Raw genomic sequence first — 21,636 nt, forward strand, 5'->3', positions numbered from 1 at the left:
TCGGATAGAAACTACTAGAGATCCGCACAGACCTCCTGAGGGTACACTCGTTATAGCCGTACATGTCAACGTCAGTTGCCACTCACTCTAGGCGGACACCGATTATGGCGACACCGACTTAGATCGGACTTGTAATGTTCACCCCAATTAATATGCCAATTCCCGACCTTATGCAATGCTGTAATTCGACATATGTATGCATGTATATAGACAAAACAGGCCTACAACATAAGGCCTATTAAGTTGAAACGTTAACACGTTGAGATTTACGTGTTACTAGATCTGACTCCCATAGTCGCTGCGTGTATTCTAATCAAGGGTGGACACTTTGTCGGCCGCTCATATCTGCTATATCCCACGCTGCGGTTATGGACCAATAATACATTACTCCGCGCCCTGCTCCAGTGAAGATTGTAAACGTATCAATCCTGTGCACATAAAGAAGAAGAAAAAACGTTTGTAGGATCACTTTATAAAACGACTAATGTAAAGGGAAAGTCATACATTTTCAGGTGACTTATATATACATTGCTCTTCACAAAACAATTCCGAAATGTATTATTATAGCCTCTTCTCCGAACGTCAAGGCAGGACAGAGAGAACCTTCACTAAGTCCTGAACTTGTACAACAATAAATGTTTTATTCATATGACGCCTCTTCCGATCAATAGCGCGAACGAAGGCAGGGACAGAGGAGATACCTTCATAAAGTCCTGAACCTGCAGACAAAATAAGTAGGTTATTTAAAAATGTATCCGTTATTTTACCAGGTAAGATGACTGAGAACACGTTTCTCATTTACAGACAACGACCTGGGGAATAGTTACAGGGGAGAGGAGGGGGATGAATAAGTCAATTGTAAACTGGGTTTATTAGGTGACCGTGATGGTTTGAGGGCCAGATTGGGAATTTACCAGGACACCAGGGTTAACACCCCTACGATACGTGCCATGGATCATTAATGACCTCAGAGAGTCAGACACCGGTTTAACGTCCCATCCGAAAGACTGCACCCTACACAGGGCAGTGTCCCCGATCACTATTTTGATATTTTTTAGACCAGAGGAAAGAGTGCCTCTTACTGGCCTCCAACACCACTTCCAACAGCATCTGGTCTCCCATCCAGGACCAACCCTGCTTAGCTTCAGAAGCAAGTCAGCAGTGGTATGCAGGGTGGTATGCTGCTGGTTACTGTTGCTATAAAATAATATATGGTTTACACATTAACCATGTTAGTGAAATATCATACTTTCAATATTTATTTAAAAAGGGGAAATATTTCCACTTCAGCGGGACATGATTTTCCAACACATAATCATGTAATTTAATGCATGACCCTCCTCCATAATACCATCGATGCTTCCTCCGCCCTCAGTGCAATTCAACATGCTTCAACTCCTAGATCACCAACAGTCCTTCAGCTCCATGCGAACTTGTTTTTGTTTACTTGTAGGCCTTTGTGCGGTTGTACTGCAAGTCAGCTTTTAGCAAGTACGGCCTTATTAATAATTTTTAATAAACCACTGCTAACATTGGATTTAGATGTAGATTTGTTGTGTTACGTGTATGTTGTAAGAGCGTGTAACAGAGAGAATTTGATGCCGTCAAGGCATATGGTCATCTGATCCATGAAAGCTGCGACGCCATAGGCTATACAGGCCTATGGGATTCCATTTGCCCATAAATTACTTAATGTGTCCATTAGTAAATGGTGCACTAGTAAAATAAAAGTCCACATTCTTAATTAGCCTACTTCTATGTTGCACATATGTTCCGTTTTAACCTATCAAATAATTTTCTGAAACTTTTTACATAGCCTAATGTTCCATTTCCATCCAATATACATCTAATCAAGTTGCAAAGAGATTTAAAATAAAGAAAATCGACCCTTTCTTTCAGTCAAAGTTAAAGACAATAAAGATGGTGGGTTGATGGATTTGTGGCGGGTGCATGTGCTCCATATAGAACTTCCCCATTCCATGCCTCGGAAGGTGACGTCGGACGTCGCTCTAGCCAAATCACTGCCAAGTTGAGGCTGATGCCAAGAGAAAGTTGGTGGTAAGCGAGGCGACTTTTTTCACTCTCATTGACATTCAACTCCGCGCGGATCCGAATGTTATCTGGACCCATAACTTTATCTTGTATTGTTCCAGTGACAATTTGGAGGGTGAAGGAGCGAGTGCTGGTATCAGCAGGATATCGGTCAGAGGTCTGCGCCCTCTACAACCTACATCAGGTGATTTATACATCTCACATTTCAATCGGATTACTTATCACCGTACTGCATGTTTTGAGTGCTTGGCACATCGGAGTTCTTTCTTCGCTTCGGATTGTCAAAATATCTAAAAGCATTTCGTTGGCTGTGTATTCTATCTATACTGTACGCACCCGGGATGGTAACATCAGTGGTCTGTTTTTTTGTTGTTCAAGTTTACAAACTTTAGAATGAATCTGATGTTTATGAAGGTGTTTGATGGATCCGTGTGGCTGTACAGAAGGCTGAGTTTAAGTCTAGATAGTTAACGTGGATAATCTCAGTGTTACTGGAGTAGTGTAAACTTGTTGTGCGTGGTCTTTGATGGGTCATGCGACTGCGCTTTTGCTAGTATCGTAGCGCAGGAGTTGATGTGACTCCGGTAGCGTGTAATTAGCGATCTTCACTGAGGTAGAAAGTAGACGCGCTTACACAGTCTTGTTATATAGCTTAACGGCGACGGAGCAAGAATCGATATGACATGTTCTTTATTTACACTGCGCTTGACGCTTTGTAATCCAACAGTTTAGTATGAGTGATATAAACCATCCAAATGGTAATTGTGCATATTTCTTGAATAACCAAATAGCCTACCAAACCTACACACATTTTAGCCTGATTATCATCTACGTATATGATTACATGATCTACGTTATCACGAGTCTACGTTATAGTCTACGTTATATGCTTACTTTTAGCTCAAGTAAGTTATTTGAAAGTTACCCAATTTTAATTGAACTTTTATAGAATAATTAAGGCAAATAAAACGATAATGTAGCTTTAAAATTGTTCACCGTTGATTGAAAATGTGGTAGCCTAAGCTTTAGATCGTTAACTGAAATAGGATTTTCAAATATCAGACATGTTCTCGTCTTCAACCCAAGTTATTTAAAGGCCTCCTGTGCATTTTATAACATGCAATTACAGTGTGATCAACGGTCCATTTCGTTCGAGCTTGTCGTTAATAAGTGGAGTACCGAGCCCTGCGCACCAAGGTCAACTTGTCGTGTTAGTTGTTATTGGTGACCGCGTTTCTCCAGCTGCCAGCGCCACGGAGAAGCGCTGTGACACCATCACCTCCGAGCAGACCGTCTTCTGCCAGGAGAGGGCTTCACCGTCCATCCACACTCCAGCCTTCTAGCGTCCTCACGCCACATTCCCTGCCACACGTCAATCAAGGAGCTAAATTAGACAACTGAGATTACGAATTCACCTTGTAGGACTTTTCACTTAAATGCCTCACTCAGTGAACGTTTGTTAAACAAGTTGAAGTGATGAGTTSAAGTCTATAACTAACTTTACGCAGAGAAAGGGTACATTTTCAGCATCTTTAGGCCTACGGTGGGTATTTTCACTAAAACAATAATTCCCAAGTCGCTTTAAGAAATTGTCATATTATATTAATAGAGCAAAATCTATTTTATATCAAAGTTTATTGGTCCCATACGCAGACGTTATCGCGGGTCCAGCGAAATGCCTATAAAATGCTTTTTACGCACACATATATAGGCTTACTGTATGTCGTGTTGACATYATTTCCCTTGCAGCCCAGAGCCTGTAATGTCCATTTCAGTTCCCTCAGYTTAGAAGATAATTGTTTTGGGATGAAAGCAAACCATTATTCAACAACAAACTTTAGGTTGATCCTAAAATGTATTGTATTTGTTTGCAGAATTCAGCTGGTTAGTGTGACGTGGGAAGAGGTAGAGTGATGCCCTGACAGTAAAAGACAGCTGCATTCCCGRCGGCACGAGCTCCACCGCACAATATGTCATAAAAAGTACATTTCTGAATATCTTTGAGCCATGCAGAAACCCGAAGTAGGCTGGAGTTAGTAAAATGGTTGTTGGTTTAAAACCGAATGGTGTGTAGGCCAAATTCGTTTGTTAACTTGCAAAAGCTCTTTTATAATGCGTTTTAAAATCTCATTTGGTGGAGTGTCTTTGAAGACATTTCGTTTTGTCGAATTTCCTGTGAAATAAAACATACAATGATGTTAAATAATCTTAACACAAATAATAATAATTATTATTGTAACAACACCACATTATTATAGATAGGCTAAATATGTTATAACAATATATAGCCTAATCTAAATAATGTTATCTCCAATAATATTGGAGTAATTCRGTGCAAATGTTAATGCCAATGTAGGCTATATTTTAATGTCATTGGGCAGTAACTAGAAAATAATTMATATATTAATGAATATCCCTATTAGTATATTTTTCTAATCAAATGTATTTTAACCACAAAGGATAGTTATTAACTTTCGAAAAAATATGAAACAATTGGCAAATGCATTAATTTTCCATTTATTCTACGCTCATGCAATTTTGTCTGCTTGGCTCAGACTTTGTACTGTAATAGGCCTACAGAGGGAAGGGTCAGTGTCCTGCCAAAATCATAGAGAATGTGGAGTCGCTGAATGATGACAGCTCCCTCCCTCTCAGGAAGACTCGTCCGCCTGCCTGCTCTACAATTAGAGAAGTATTGAGATGATAAAGCTCTCTCTGCCGTCCCAATGGCTCAACGGTCCCCATGTCCCTCAAATCTCGATAAATCAATGAGGCCAGCGCGCCCCTCCCGCTGTTGATGTTTTCTAATAGACCTCTCTCTCGCTCTCTCGCTCTCTCGCTCTCTCTCTCTCTCCTCGCATGACGTCAGCCGTGTTCACCCCTCCTCCCTCCTATGATTTTTTTTCTCCAAAGTTTTTAGAGGGGCCTCAAGACCACTTTGCCTCAGGGGAAAATAGCGAGCAGATTAGGATTTCTTTCAGGTCCTTAGGCATTGCTGCTAATCCGAATTGGGCTAATTGCTAGTCTGTATACAGTTACTCGTTTTACTACATTTTCACACTTACCCCGAAGAAGTTCCCCTTAAACAGAGAAATATATATATTTGCACTTCAACGAGCACATGATCGTTCAAAAGGAATGATTATTTATTGCTCTATTTGATCTGGAACTTCAAGTGAGTCAAGAAAAACGAAACGTTTCGTGAGTAGAAGAATGGAGACAACGCATATAGCACTCGGAGCGGATTTACTTTCCAAATAAATCAATAATCTATGGACGTATAGGCTATTGTCTGCAGAGAAAACAAACTCGACACACTCATCAGGGACCTGTCTTTCACTGAAGCGGTTAGTGAATTTTCGTCAGCTGCAGACTGTTACAAGGGATGGACTATTAAATTAGAATTACAATGTGGTGTGGTTACATATAAATGCATCTAACTAGCAGTGTCCTTCGTAGAGGCCTATATTTTGCCTATAAATTAGCATAAATTTGATGTTATTCACTTTTGAAAGTTAGATTAGCTTAATCGTATTTAAATGCATATACCAACATAATTCATAGTCGGTTAAAACATTTGATAGTTTATTTTTAATTTTTTATGATTCGTTGAAAAACAAACATTAGGTTACACTTTCAACAACACGAATCACGATTGTGTGTCGGGATTTTGGTGCATTCATTAAATCAAAACAAATATTGCAATTAATAGGGTTAACAATGTTGTCATGCATTTGGTTCTAAGTGTTTGCACTGCACAAAGTGCCACCTGCTGTAAGTACAACATATTCACTCTATTCTAAAAGTATCAGGTGCAAAGTTTGGCGAATCTGGAGAATCTGACCAATATAGTAGATTGTTTTTGCATTCTGCAGTTTCCACAATGTCATTTCTTGCAACAACGATGTATGTAAACATGTGTGCTGACATGTCATGCATGTGGCTGTAGTATAAAACTGTTCTGCTCACCTTACTAGCTGCACACGCACTTTTAGGTTTGTCATAAGCTGCCAATTCCTCTATTATCAGAATAAAGTTTCCCTGAACAAGATACTCATTAGACCATCAGAACTAATCTTCATGTACAAACACACAAACACAAACACACGACCCCAAAACAAAGTCAAACACAGAAACAAAAAAATAATAATCTAGTCGAATAGGCCACCAGCTTCAGTGACTAAACACAGTGGAGGAGAAATGGGACAAAATGGTGGGTTAGTTTACAGCTTGTTTGGGGAGAAAGTTCTGGCCGAAGTGTTGTTCTTGTTCCTCACCGCGGGACTCTGGGTGACAGTTTGTGCTGGTCCTCGCGGCTCATTATCTCGCGCGCCCACTGAGGGCCCCATTCAGCCCCCCCCCCTCCCTCCCTTCAGGCAGCGTCGTTTGTCTCCTCATTGAACCCGTAGTTAGGAATGTGATGGTTGTCAGGGAGCCCTCTTTCACCTCCGAGGTAGTTTATTGATGAGCTCTGACTTTTTCACGTCAAAGGAAGTCAAGTGTAGGCCTCCCTCCATTACTTCATTTCATGCTCTGCACTCTCCAAAAAAGAGACCCATCCCATCCCCCTCTCCTCCTCCGTCTCTCCATCTCCCCCTTTTTTGTACCCCAATTTTGCTATGGGTTGGCTCCACACATCCAAACAGCTCGCATCCCCTCCTCCACCGGCCCTGGTCCTTTGGAATAAGCGACGGGGACTCCCAGCACTGAGACTGGTGCTTCGCAAGCTACGAGTGTAAGCTTCAATACGGGCTCGGAGGGGTTGCTTTCGAATGCGCTGAGGTGTGTCGTAATGGCCGATAATTAAACCGGTGCAGTTAGGGAGCGTGTGGTCATTGCTGACCAGTCATTTGCTTCACTTTATTTACGCGTGTTATTTGTCGTCAGGTCATAGGRGTGACGTCACCTTGCCTTGCAAATGCGTCCATAACAAGCAGCAGAGCTTGCCTAAAAGCAGGGGCCCTTTACGCATGGCGGGGAACCGTGTGTGTGTCGGTGTGTTTACAATGACCATGACAGGCTGAGCAGTYAGAAGGTGATACCAAACAGTCAACAAAGGCACGTGGGGAAAGTTTGCGTTTGTTTTCAGCGAGTAGGCGACATTAGTGGTAAWTTACAAGTGTACTTAMTACACAAAGTAAACAGTTTCCCCTTTAAAAGCCACAGCTGTCAATGGGGAGCCCTCCTCAGCTCATTTGTCATTAGTAGTGGCCCTGMTCACCAAGGGCCAACTCACTATGCACTCCAGGGAGACACTTCACAACCGTTGCAAACAGCCATGCAGAGGCTGTTAACAGAAACTCAGAAACTATTGGTTTTCATGCAGACCCAAAGTAAATATGAAGTTTGTTCCAAAATTGCATTGGAAAAATTAGTACGGAAAATAATAGAGGCTGCACGATAGCAATACGCCTAAAACAAAAAAAAACATTTATCTGTAGGCAAATTTCCCACGGAAATAGGCACACCTACGCTCGACAAGGCAAGAACGATTTGAAATCAGCTCCGTGGACAGAATGTTCCATTCATGGAGCTGACTGCTTTAAAATGCGTCCACATCCTCCGTTTCCCCCGCGTCGTGCACTCAGGTTTAGCTGTAAAACATGCCTGAGATTCCCACCACCACGGAACCAACCCGGCCTCTGCAGAGACTCACCAGGCCTTTGCTTTCTATCCAATGGGATCTCCGAGGCAATCCATTTCTTTGCATAGTAGGGCAGGCAATATTCAGATAGCGAGGGAAAGAGAGCGAGAGAGAGGGAGAGAGTGTGTGAGAGAGAGAAAGAGGGGTATTTGCATGTGTCTGCTGATTAGTGGGTTGGGGAGACGGGTCTCTCTTCTCTCTCGCTCGGCCCCATTTCCCGCTTGGTGGAGGGGGAAGTGTTTCCTTGGGGCCGATGATGACAGAGGTCGAGGCAACGCACAGAGCACAGCAGACCAGAAACACATACAGTAATACACTTGTACCATCACCAATCAGCATAGGTGTGTTCTCTCTTAGCCTCCAACCCCCTCTTCTTCTCCAATTCTTCCCTCCCTCCCCTTCTCCTCTCTCCTTCTCGCCCCACTCTCTCATTCGCTATCTCGCTCACTCACACGAGCGCACATTCTCGCTCACTCCGCGGTCCTGACATCTGAGTTCACTGTCAATCTCTGTCTCCTTCGCAGGGATATCCCTTCCGTCTCCGCTGAAGATCACTGGAAAACTATTGTTTCCTCTTACTGAAAAACCACCACAATAGACGGCCCGCATTTGTTCTCTTTCTCTGGCACGGAGAACTATTTGACAAGGACTTTTGACAGCGGCGCAGATGCTCAAAAAGGTGAGAGTGGATATCTTCCCAGTAAAAGATTGTCTGTGCATTTCAACCCAGTCTGCAACCTGCAAACATACATACTTAAAATAGGTTAGATTTAATGCAGAACAATCAATAATTGAAAACGAATATATTATTATTATTGCGCCATATGCATCTCCAGGCTGCAGACTAGTATCGCTAGGCTATAGGTTGGAGTTTGTGTAGTAAGTGTAGCCCCTACTAGGCTGCTTATATTCTACTCCTACTCTGAAGTTGTAGAGTGCGATTTGAAGCGGCATTCGGGCTGGCTTTCCTGTTTATCTGATGTGCTCTTTAATGATCGGTTGTGTTGGTGTTTACGGATAGCTTAATGCTTATTTATGACAGCAAAGAGTAAAAAGTCACGTTAGGCCGAGACAGTGATCATCGTGGAGAAATGGGGAGCAATGACCCGTTGAGGAAAGTGTCAGTTTGATTCATAGACAGAGTCACCCAAGCGCCTTCTCTGAAATGCTCCAAGTACACGGTGGGCCTATTTATTTCTCCTCTTGTTTGCGTACCAAAGAAAATATACCTCAAATGTTACTTTTTTCTAAGCAAGTGAAGTATTGTGCAGAAATAGTTACAATTATCACTACAGGTATTTAAGCGTGCCTGCAAGTTACTAAATACTTCAAAACGTTTTAGAATTAAGATACAATAATCAAAGATATCATACTAAATGGCTAAATACATAGCCTATTATAATATTGTCATATTTATGTTTTATCAACAATAAAGTATATCTGCACACTCACACATTTGAAGATAGCGTCACGTTCACTGATTCTAAATAAATAAAACTGTCAAACAAAAGTAGCTGAAGATTAGGCCTATATTTCACTAATAGCCTAATCATAATGTTATGGTTTCATTTGTGTCGTTAAATTAACATAGGCATACTACCCCTTACAAAAACGGCTAATAACCCAGTATTACATTAAGATAACACTAAGATGCTTAGTGCAGTAAATGCATAGTGCGCACAACTTCCTACCGAGACGTGTTGAGATCGTAATGTTTTTCTGCATGTGAATGTTGTGAACTCAGGATCCAGCTGCCTGAATAAGCATGTTAATTAAGACGATTGTTGTTGATTGTTGTTACGGATTAGGTACTACTAAAGGAAAATAAATTCAGATTAGACCGTTGTTAACCTCAGCAACAACCGCAGAGTTTTCGACACTAAGTAAATGATTAACTAGGCAGATGATGTCTAACTGCTGAATCGCAGTTCTCCAAATATTAACAGAAATATTGTTTTTAAGGCAGAGAGGAATTAGGATTATTTTACCATTCGCCACTTCCAGGGTGTTGTGTGTATTGTTGAGAGATTTATTTTGCATTGGTGGGTTTGTACTTTTACGTAGTTAAAATATTGGAATGAATGTGGAGGAATCTAAATGAGTGAGTTGAGTGCATTTGCATTGTAAAAATAAAATGCATTGTTTTCAAGACTTTTGGTCTTTTCAGACAGCCTACTTCTAAGAACAGGACTGACGTGAAAACATATCGGGTAAATTTCCTCAAAAAGTATTCCTCCGTTTGCAACACAACAATTGTTACTGTTAACAGTGTTCTGATAAATTACAAAATGGCTTTGGAAACACGTTGTTTTTGCAATAGGCTACTTTCTCCAGAAAGTAGGTATTTGTAAGTCTCACTTCTCAAGCCAATTCATGTTTCCAAATCCTAGGTTCGGGTGCAGTACACACATGCCCACAACAGGGTTGTTTTTGCGTAAGGAGACAAAATTAAACTTAAGACTATTCCTTCACCGGCCCCTTTTTAACCGTCCACTTGAATAGGTTCTTTATTGCGTTTGTCTTTTCTGATTGAGCTCCCCACTGAGCTGTTGTATCTTTTTACAACCGCCTAACAACCGTCACCAGCTACACCATTACCTCCAGATATTTAGAACAAGAAATTACTTTTCCATTTCCCAAAACGTAACAAACAAATCCCACATTGGGCTACGGGGACCCGAGGTCACGGTCATCCGCTGTGCCAGTGAGAAGGTGTTGTGTGTATGGTCCCGGAGGGGGGATGCCTTCGGTTCTTTGTATTCTGGAGTTGTTGGTACGTTTAGTGGGAAGATGTGTTGCTAGTTGTGGAGGCCGAGTTGTGCGGCCCCGGGTTTGGGTATGGTGGTAGAAAGGGGTGCATTGTTGGGACTCCGGCAGGCTTTGTATGCGGCCTCTACCCCCTCCTGGTTTGTACTTTTGCAGAGCATTGAGGCGAGGTAGACAGCGTGTGTCACTGTACACATTGGGCGAGAGGGTCTAGATTTGTGTAGAACTAGAAACAGCCTCTGTGGCCGTTGCTTTATGTTTAGGCCTGTTTATAAGCCATMRWGTAGAACAAAAAAAACATGTCAAGGAATCAGAAACAGGTGATCAATAAACCACGCACGTGCCAACGAATAGCGATGCTTTTGCCAACGAATAGCAACCATCGCAACTCGACATCATTTATTTATTTTACCTTCTTCAATTAGGCCTAATTTATTTATTTTACCTTCTTCAATTAGGCCTAATTTATTTATTTTACCTTCTTCAATTAGGCCTAATTTATTTATTTTACCATCTTCAATTAGGCCCATTAAAGTGCCCGTTTCTTCGAACTTCAGGYTGCACAAAATAAATACAAAAATACAGAAATATAAATGCTCTCATATGAATAACACGCCAAATCGACAGTAGCCTATTTATTAATTACAATTCTAATTCAATAATAATTTTTAGTAGTCTTTACTTGTAAAATGTAACACACAGTCTTCGCTAGGGCTGTACTAATATACTGTTTTGCTTTGTCCTAGGGAGACATTAAGATTGGCTAAATTGTTTTAAGCCGACAGTCAACTCTGTTTCCAGGCAAGTTTAATGCTAAAATATATATACAATGGGGATGTGCCAATTCACATGGATTATGGCTATGTGGAATTTATAATTACAGAGCAACATTATGATTGTATTGCACCAAAGTATCCGCCCTAATCGCCTTGGAATTCGAAGTAACTAAAAGAGAGAAAAAAAGAAATATAAAAAAAAAAAGAGAGAACATTTGTGAATTGTAATTCTTAACTTTGAATAGCCATTACATTGTAATTATGCTGATACTAACATTGTTATCATTGTTATTTCCTTATGACGCATAGAATACCACAGCCAAGCCACGTGGGAGTCTGGCGTAGCCTCGATGATGCAGAACAGTAAGTGGATTTGCATATTGTTGTTTTTAAACTTTGATACTAACCGCAACTACCCTTCTGTCTTTATGGTCCCCTTAACATAACTTACCCTWAACATACTCSTYAGCATATAAGCTTTATTTTGACTTTTTTCCCCCACAGTTTATGATTTGTTTTTAGCTTCAATATTTAAAATTCTGTGTCGCTCTTGATGTTGTTAATTTAGCCGTATCCTTGTGTTTATATGTAATGCATGTTATATGGCCCCTTCCAGACCGCAGAGTTATTGAACATTGACAGTTATAGTCTAATTATATATCCTCCATTAATCTCCACAGATTGTTTTAGTTTTCTGCTATGTGCCACAGAGAGAGAGAAGAGAGAGAGAAGAGGAGAGGAGAGAGAGAGGAGAGAGAGAGAGAGAGAGAAGAGAGAGAAGAGAGAAGAGAGAGAGAGAGAGAGAGAGAGAAGAGAGAGAGAGAGAGGAGAGAGAGGAGAGAGAGAAGAAGAGAGAGGAGAGAGAAGAGAGAGAGAAGAAGAGGAGAAGAGAGAGAGAGAGCAGCGAGTAGAGGGGGTTGGGTTGAAGGGGGAGAATTTTCTTTCCGCTTGAGTTGGTATTAAATAATTGCACAGCCGTCTGCATTAGCTTTAGAGCTGACTGCCGGGCTGCGTACACTATTAGCTGGGGCGGAGAATGGGAAGGCAAAGAAGGACGAATATTGATCATGTCTAATGTAGACTAGTCTCCTCATGAACAGTGCCGGAGTTAGAATGTAGATTCCCACATTACCATAACAACAGAGTAGAACTGTACATATTGGCCTAAACTCACTGCAAAAAAACAACAACATGATAAAACATGATATTGTCTTGCATGGGCGCCATAAAGGAAAGGTGACTGTGTGTTGGCCTCTATTGCTTCCTAGTCTGTAGTGTGTTATTACTTGTCTGGATTGTTTATCATAATGGTCCATATGAGTTGCTGACTGGGGAAATGAACTAAACCATAAAGGATGAAAAGTAACGTTATTTTCTCTCTTGTCTTGCTGCTGGACTAGAGGTCTATGACATCTGTGATGAAGGTGTGTGGAATGATTTCCTCTCTGCTATTCTCCTCACCTTGATGACGTGCATGTGCTGTAACACCTGCCTATGTAGTCACATTTTAATCTGTCTGAATTCAATGTACCTATAGCTAGATCACGTGTAGGGCATATTGTTACCTTGTTGTAGGCCTAGGTTATATTTGCAATGCAAGTAGGGAATATGATATTGTTCACTATAAGGGAAAATGACAACATGCAGAACAAAAGGCTTGAATGTAGGTCAGATTAAGTAGGACAATTGATACAGGAATATTTCATTGAAGACTATTTAATTTGTATCATAGTTTTTTAAACGTCTAAATACATAGTCTATTGGATATTATTTTTGAACAATATGGGAAGCCCATTATGCGTCATATAGGCCACCTTGGCATTACCCAGTGTTCTATGCGCTGACAAATGGCTTACTCACAGATGATGTTTGCTTGCCAGTTCTCCTTTATTGAGATGATGTTTTAAACGAGGCGTCGTTAAAGCTATGTACAGCCCCCTCTGCTCCTGCTTTGCCCCAAATTGATGTTAATGGGATGCTCCCCTGGCTTGGCTTGTGATTTCTGGTGCGAATGGCCGAGGAGATATCATTGGGCCCGGTTCTATGTGTTGTTTAAAGGTCGCCGCGGCCTCGGTGGCTTTTGTGCTAACAACTCCTGGGTGTATATGGAGGGGAGCGTCCAAATTGACACCATATGTTTTCCTATTAGTCGACTAGTAATAGAATACAAGGCGCATAATCAGCGCCAGCGGGCGAGATCGACGCTGCTCGCCGTGGGGAATTGGGCACATGATTAAGACTTAACCTTTGGAGAGTTGAAATTGTATGTGATATCCTTATCTGACGGCTTTATCGATCCTGTGGATGTATATGATGGTTATAAATGTGTTGAGGTGACGGTGCAACCATGTAAACCCACAGCGAACCGCTGCTTAGCGSGGACAGGTTCATTTGAGAGTAAGACGTCTATTAATTCCACTTAATCCTGGAATTACCAAAGAGCCAGAGGGATGATAGTGGATTTGCTATTAATCAAGTCCACGTTGGATAAGGATCATTGCACATAGTGGCCTAAGAGCAGTGTTTAATTATGTTAAACAGATTTATTTTCACTCAAAACATGGCTTTTAATTGGCACAAAACGTGCGTAATGCGTATTGTTCCCATTTATAGCGCACATACAACGTATTCCCAAGCAGATCGCCCACTGATTGCACACAACAGGATTGTAGTGGCTGGGAGGATTTGTTGCCAAATACAAACAAGAGAAAAAAACCGAGATGTCAGATTTAATATGTTGAGAATCCAAGCGCGCCCTCGTTGTTGTGCCCGCGCGTCGCCCCTGGTCACCTTAAAACGAAGCTTCCCTCGAAGGGTAAACGAGTAGCGTCCAATTTTGTCTGAGTGATATCCAAATCCAGACAGAAAGGGTCGTTTTATCGTGCTACTATTTGTCGTGACGATGCGTTTTTCAAAAGCAGAGCTGTGTCATAAAGTGACATGCCTGCCACAAGTGCTCCAACTGATCTTTTCAATTAGCCTTCCCATGCATGATCCGAGGCGACTTCCGCCTATTTCCAGAAATTAAGCTCAAACTTGACGTGCAGCTAGCTTTATTTTAAAGACAAATGTCAGCCAGCCTCATCACATTTCCCCCCTCTTCTATATTTGGAGCTTATTTATTGCTAAGGAGCCTCTGCTCCCGGAGTCAATGTAGCAGGCGGCAGCGCAAGAGAAGGCAGCGGAGATCTGGAGCACAGTAAGACACTCCGGGGAGGCATCCGTCCCATTTGGCTTCAGGTTTGCTGACTCTTTCCATGCTTTAATCAACCTCCTTATCGACTACAACCTACCTCTTAATTAAGTGTTTTAAAAATACTTATATTTGGATAACATTTATTGAGGTTTGTTATATTTGAGGCTACCTAAATGGGTGGTGTTTTGGTGTGCTTGTGTTGAAGGTACATTGGCGTGTTTGTGTTGAGGGTACATTGGTGTGCTTGTGCGTAATAGCACACTGGAATAGCGGTGAGGAGGATTGGGGGATTTAATTTCTAAGTTTGGGGATTTAAAGACGCTGAATTTGGGGTTGGCTTGCCCACTTGGCGAAATAATGCTGGACAACTCGCGTATGACTGAATTCACCTTTGGATAGCCGATTTCACCTTTAAATAACCGATTTCACCTTTAAATAGCTGATTTCACCTTTGAATAGCCGATTTCACCTTTAAATTGCTGATTTCACCTTTGAATAGCTGATTTCATCTCAGTTGGATGGGGATGTTTTGGTCCAGATCATTGGATGCTGTTGACACTTGCCGTGCATGTGTTGATTCAAGGCTATTGCATTACAGTGACCATTGTCTAGAGTGCTGATAACAATGGAACAATAAATAACTATCAGATATTCATTTTGGGGATAATTGTACTATTAGACTATCTGCATTTCCTTCATTCTAAATGTAGCGTTTTGTTAATTCCTCCCTTCAACGTTTATGTTTCACCTTTGCTCTGAAAGCTAGCCATCTGAAAGGAAAAGCATTACCTGACTCACTGCTATTTTGTTATAGAACATATTGTTGTGATCATAACCTTGTTGTTACATTGCAACCGTAGCCTATAATTGGGCTCCCCTTTGTCTCTGTTCAGGTCACAGCGGTGTGAACCAGCTGGGCGGTGTGTTTGTTAATGGTAGACCGCTACCGGACACCACCAGGCAGAAAATCGTCGAACTTGCTCATAGTGGCGCGCGGCCGTGCGACATCTCCAGGATTCTGCAGGTGACCAGGGCATTCTTTCGGTCTGGTGCAGGAAACCCTAGCTTTCAGTGTTTACTTTTTTTTTTTTTAAGCTACAACAAAATAAAACTAAACAATGGGATTTTAAATATAAGAAGATGATGCATGGTGGAACTTTTAGTTTTCCTTACTGTAGCCTTTTTATTTATTTAAAKACGTTTTTCGACAATTGTTGGCTGTAAGAAGGCCAGACAAAGCCTAATTGCTTCTCATTATAATCTATATCCTATTCAAATAACATTAAGGGTAACATATCGTAAGTAGGCCACCACTTTCCCCCCTAAGAATAGTTGCATTTTAGAAAGTGCACACTGTTATCCTATACCATTTAAGGCATATTTTTTTGTTTATAGACCCATGATGACTCAAAAGTCCAAGTGCTGGAAAATGAAAACGTAAGCTTATCATTGTTTGACGTAATCTTCAAAATTTCGCAACTAGTCTTAAATAATGTATGTGAATTGTGTCTATTGTTTTCTATCCAGGTGTCCAACGGGTGCGTGAGTAAGATCCTTGGCAGATACTATGAGACTGGCTCCATAAGACCGAGAGCGATCGGAGGCAGCAAGCCGAGGGTAGCCACTCCAGAGGTGGTGGGGAAGATAGCGCAGTACAAGCGGGAGTGCCCGTCTATTTTCGCCTGGGAGATCCGCGACAGACTGTTGTCGGAGGGGGTCTGCACCAACGACAATATACCCAGTGTAAGTGCAGTGAGTGTAAGTTATGAGCATGATTTTTTTTACCACCTGAAATGATTTCTCAGAGACGGAAAGCATGCATGATTATCAGCCAACCATTTAGTCACGAGATCATGACTGCGTTATATGTGAAAGACATGCATTGATTCCAACAAATGGTTAGTTAACTTGTAGAGACATTCATACATTTCATTATTTATATTTGATTCGTTATTAGCTAATTTTGCACCACATAGGGCCTAATGTAAAATACAATTGACAATTGTTGATGTTATAACAGGCATATTTTCAATGTTTGGCTAGTTATTAAATGTATTTTCTCAAATATTATTTGGAAATGCTCTGTTTACATCTTTACTTCCAGCTCACTTGTCAGGATGTGACGTATGTGTGCGCGCGCGTGCGTGCATGTGTATATGTGTGCCCATAGACATTAAGTTTGCACGCTCACAGTGCTCGCATGCCTACACACTATACCGGCGGTGGCGCGCATTTTTCAATCATGGCTGGCGCTAATCAAACCGTTCCGTTTTGTTTGTCTTTCAGGTGTCTCGATAAACAGAGTCCTCCGCAACCTGGCTAGCGAGAAGCAACAGATGGGCGCAGATGGCATGTATGACAAGCTGAGAATGCTCAACGGTCAGACAGGAACTTGGGGGACACGGCCCGGCTGGTACCCCGGAACTTCAGTGCCAGGGCAGCCCAACCAAGGTGAACCTCAGTCACTAATAATTTGACAATGAAGAAGCCTATAGATATAATTACATTTGCGCTATTCGTGAAATCATATAATTATCTCACCATTATCCGAATGTAGGCTAAAGACTAATCCATTATTTGTCAATGCATTCCGTTTGACTTTTGGAAGAAGGAGTATTAGGGTTTTTATAAACCAAATTGTTTTAATGACCTAAGGGTCATCAGGGATGTAATGCTATATTGCAAATGTTAGGCCTATACCCTGGTCCACAGTATATCTTCGCTTCTTTCATACATGACTTAAGATCACTTTACGCATGGGTTCTGGCTAGACGAGTATGACTAACTGATTAGTGAGTAGTGTAACTTTGTAGGTAAACCTTAAGCTAAGTCACCATTACAAATATGTTACGCAATAAACATCTTAAATTATTATTATTATTTGTATTTAACATTTTTAACTAGGCAAGTCAGTGAAAAACAAATTCTTATTTACAGTGACAGCCTACACCGGCCAAACCCGGACGACGCTGTGCAATGTGGCGCCTCCCTATGGGACTCCCAATCACGGCCGGTTGTGATACATCCTCGATTCGAACCAGGGTGTCTGTAGTGACGCCTCTACACTGAGATGCAGTACCTTAGACCGCTGCGCCACTTGGGAGCCCAAGCCATAGTTTTCAGTGAGTTTTGGGCATTGCTTATAACACATCAATCATTTAGGATGATTGGATGTCGTTTATGATTGGTCAGCAATTCAAGCAGGTATTGTCAACATGCTTTGATGCCTTTGGTGGACAAAATTCCCAATTAATCATAGAGTAGTCGATTAGTGAACGGCCAATTAATCAGCAGTCTCAATGCCCACACTGTCTCCGATGGGATGTGCGTGACAGAGGCCTGGCCTTTCAGCGGAGGTGTCCATCCAACAACCCGCATTTCCCTCCTCTCCTGGCAGGGAAAAAAAGCCTGAGGATCCGTGTGCGCATATCAGTACAAAGGAATGTTTTCCTTCACACGCAAGGATTGGTTATGGGAACGGGCCCGCTATGTGTAATTGCTCATTAGAGAGAGTTCGTCTCTCGTTATGGTGAGGTGAGTCTAGTTGAGGGAGACTGATGGAGAAATGTTCCACAGGAGACCACTGGACACGGGATGACAGGCGGAGCGATTAGCCAGGCATGAAGACACACAGGAACTATATTACAAAATACATGCTTATGTTCTAGTTCTTTTTGTGTGCTCTAATAGACCCTTGTGAAATACAGAGCCTGAAAGAAAATAAAGTCATTCACCTGCTCAGGACTGGGTAAGAGAAACGGTGTTATAATTCGATAAGCATCAAGATATGTTTCTGCACAGAATTTAATTTGCTTTGAACATAAAGGCCTTTTGATTTAGTCTTATGTGGTCCTAACCTATCTTTTTTCATGTTTATTTTATTTTTTATTTTTTATAATGTACAATAAACTATTGGCTTACTTCCAGAACTAGACATAGTTATTCACTATGTTTACACTCTGTTTGATTTAATGTCGTTATTGGTACTAATAAAGTAAGCTATTAATAATAGCAATATTATTAACAATATTATTATTAATAATAACAATAGGCCTAATAATAACAATACTGACAAAGGCCTAATAATAATAATACATTTTTATAAGGCTTTGAATGCAATCTTTTTAGGCCCTTAATGCAATATTGCTTTTCAGTTTCTTCGATTGAAAATGAAGTGACATGGGCATTTACCTCCAATTGAATTGGGAATTGTTTCCAGGAGTTCATTTCAGGAGATCCATAAGGTCTAACCATACGGCAAGGGTCTCTGAGGAGAACAAATATGGTCCCTGTCAAACAACAGCTACGCAACAGTGGCTAAAATAATGGTTACAAGGAGTCTGACAGGGCTTGAAAGGTGACAACTCTATCTAGAGAGTCTATCTGAATAAAACTCTGTGGCAATTCATTATTTCTTCTCTTTCTCTCATTTCGTTCTGATATGGTACTAAATCCCGTCTGTGAATTTAGACCACTCACTTTCTCTTTCAGTTTAATCGGTTTCTTAAGTGTTTTTGATCCAGTCTCTGTTGACTGAAGGCCGCTATCTCTTTCGGCTCTTTTTCCGCCCCACTGCCCGAGACACAGTGATACCAAAGAATGAGTTTATTTCCCAGCGCTTTTTAAAAGAAAACAAATCCAGACCTAGCGTCAGTGGGTCTGGCGGAGGGATCATGGGCCGCACATTCACTCCTTTTTGTGGATATCCTTCGAGAAGAAAGCAAAGCGCTGAGTGGACGGACACAGGCTACATGGAGAAAAAAGTTAATTTATTTCAAAACGATTAAGACATTTTTAAAAAATACATTTTAATAGTCATAATCCTATTAACACATTAATGTCAACCGAAAACAAATCCAGGCAATTATTATGTGCTATAATTTAGCACTTGCTAGATGTCTGTGGTAGTATGTCTAATCATGGGCTATTTAGTCTAGGCTACCACATTGTTATCGGCCTAAACCTAAAATATAGCAGGTGCCTTATGGTGAATTTGCTTACATAACATGCAATGTCATGGTAATTTTGTGCGTATTAAAAACTGTTGTTATGCAAATAATATTACAACAAATGTTTTATGTAATCTCCCAGGGCAACTAGCCTGGGTCCCAGTCTGTTTTGGTAACATTCCACTCCTTGTACTCCGTGTCGTATGCCACATATGTTTAGCATGACTGGAGTGGACAGAGTGGAATGATAGCTACAAAGACTGGGACCCAAACTAGTGGAAACATTCGATCCTATACATTTGTTTAAATAGGCCTATGGATATTAGAGAAGAGTAGCCTGTCGTGACTCCAATGTAAGTACTGTCATGTCCGAGAATACCCAAGCTAAATTGGTAAACTCAGACAATTATCTGTATGCAGGTGCACCTCACGAAACGACTGGTCAAATAGCGTTACACACATAAAACCCGACATTCTCCAAAAGAGCCCTTATTTCTTCATTTCATATTAACTTCTCGAAGGGATAATGATGTGCAAAACCAAGACAGGCATTAGTCAATATGCCTGGTCCCAGAACAGAAGCCCATATAGGCCTACCACGGACAACCAGGAGCCGTGAATAGATAGGCCCTATTCAGCTTGTACAGGGGGTTGCATGCTCTCTCCTCACTCATTTGTTTCCAATTTAAGATAGAAATTTTGACTGGCGTTTAGCTGGCCGGGGGACGTGATTAATGATGCTAGTGGATAAGGGTTAACACACTGAACTCAAAGCTCTGTTGACCGCATCCTGCGTGCGCACAATAGTTCACCAAAGCACAGAGAGAATCCTTTTGTCGCCTCGTCCGATTGAGCTGCTCCATTTCCTCTGGTGATATTCTGCCCACGAAGAGTTCGCTGTAGCCACCTCTCGCTGTGTGCACAGAGTTTAATGGTTTCCCTTACCCGAACGGCATTGTTTCATTGTGAAAAGCACCTCCTCTATTCAAGTGTTGTGGTCACCTCAATGGCTATACGAAAGCCCATATGGGGACGGCCATTGAGGCATCGCAACGCTCCTAAAAGGGGGAGAGAGTTTGGGCCTGAAAGGAGTTCGCCACATCTAGTCACATTTCTCTTAACCCTTTGAGCACATGTGCCATTGTTGAGAGGTGATAAAGGATCTAAGTTCACGCAGCATTGCTGAGCAATGGTCTTTTTCCCACAATATTTTACAAATAACTAGTCGGTGTTTTATGGCTATTGATGTGTCTGAAAACAAGCAGAGATCAATATGTTAGCTAGATCATTCATCCGTCATCATTCAATGTCCGTCCTCAGTCGGTGTTATGCCAACTAGGCCTACAATGACAGCTTTTCCRTATTCTTCTAACAGGTTMCTTTTAACGGGAACATATATAAATATAACAGAACCGTAGAAATMAATTCCCTATGGGCTATTGCGAGGACGACATGTTATTTTTTGCAGTTTACTTTCAGAARTATAAAATTAAATAAACAATATATTAACGRATGCTTTTGGAGATGTAGTAGGCAGGCCAATTCCTATTTGTTTATTGATTTATTTACAGATGGCTGCCAGCCACAGGACGGTGCTGGAGAGAACACAAACTCCATCAGTTCGAATGGGGAGGATTCCGACGAGACGCAGATGCGACTCCAGCTAAAGAGAAAACTCCAGAGGAACCGCACGTCGTTCACACAAGAGCAGATTGAAGCACTGGAAAAAGGTGAACTTGAATTTACAAGATATTCATATTTTAATGTAACGTCTAATTGAACGAATAGCAACATTCACCTCAGTAGCTTACACATAATTCAATTACAACAATATGTTCATAGCCTATACTAAAGATACGTTTTCATATCGTATTCCAGAATTTGAAAGGACTCATTATCCTGACGTTTTCGCGAGGGAAAGACTGGCAGCTAAAATAGATCTGCCTGAAGCAAGAATACAGGTGAGCGGACACATTTTGAAATATGCATTGCACTGCATTCCATTAACATTTTGCTGCTTGGTCTGAAAAAGACACACAAGAATCCATGAAGAGCCTACATACGCGACTAATGTATGATTGACCTGTTGTGCAGGTSTGGTTCTCAAACAGAAGAGCGAAGTGGAGGCGGGAGGAGAAGCTCCGGAACCAGCGTCGTCAGGCCAGCAACTCCTCCAGTCACATCCCCATCAGCAGCAGCTTCAGCACCAGCGTCTATCAGCCCATGCCTCAGCCCACCACACCGGGTAAGCAC

General features: G+C 41.4%; 1 protein-coding gene across 1 annotated transcript; it reads left to right on the plus strand.

The window, feature by feature from the left end:
• Positions 1-2,109: 2,109 nt before the first annotated feature.
• Positions 2,110-21,628, plus strand: LOC112077163 (paired box protein Pax-6; the record flags this gene model as incomplete). The annotated part of the gene is made up of 10 exons (XM_070441597.1): positions 2,110-2,236; positions 11,548-11,601; positions 12,639-12,662; positions 15,328-15,458; positions 15,830-15,871; positions 15,962-16,196; positions 16,721-16,885; positions 20,955-21,113; positions 21,262-21,344; positions 21,478-21,628. Coding segments are annotated over exons 2-10 (1,003 nt in total), but the record flags the coding sequence as incomplete, so codon positions are not given.
• Between the last annotated feature and the right edge of the window lie 8 nt (positions 21,629-21,636).

Source organism: Salvelinus sp. IW2-2015, unplaced genomic scaffold (assembly GCF_002910315.2).
Source record: "Salvelinus sp. IW2-2015 unplaced genomic scaffold, ASM291031v2 Un_scaffold4346, whole genome shotgun sequence".
NCBI classification, from domain to species: domain Eukaryota; kingdom Metazoa; phylum Chordata; class Actinopteri; order Salmoniformes; family Salmonidae; genus Salvelinus; species Salvelinus sp. IW2-2015.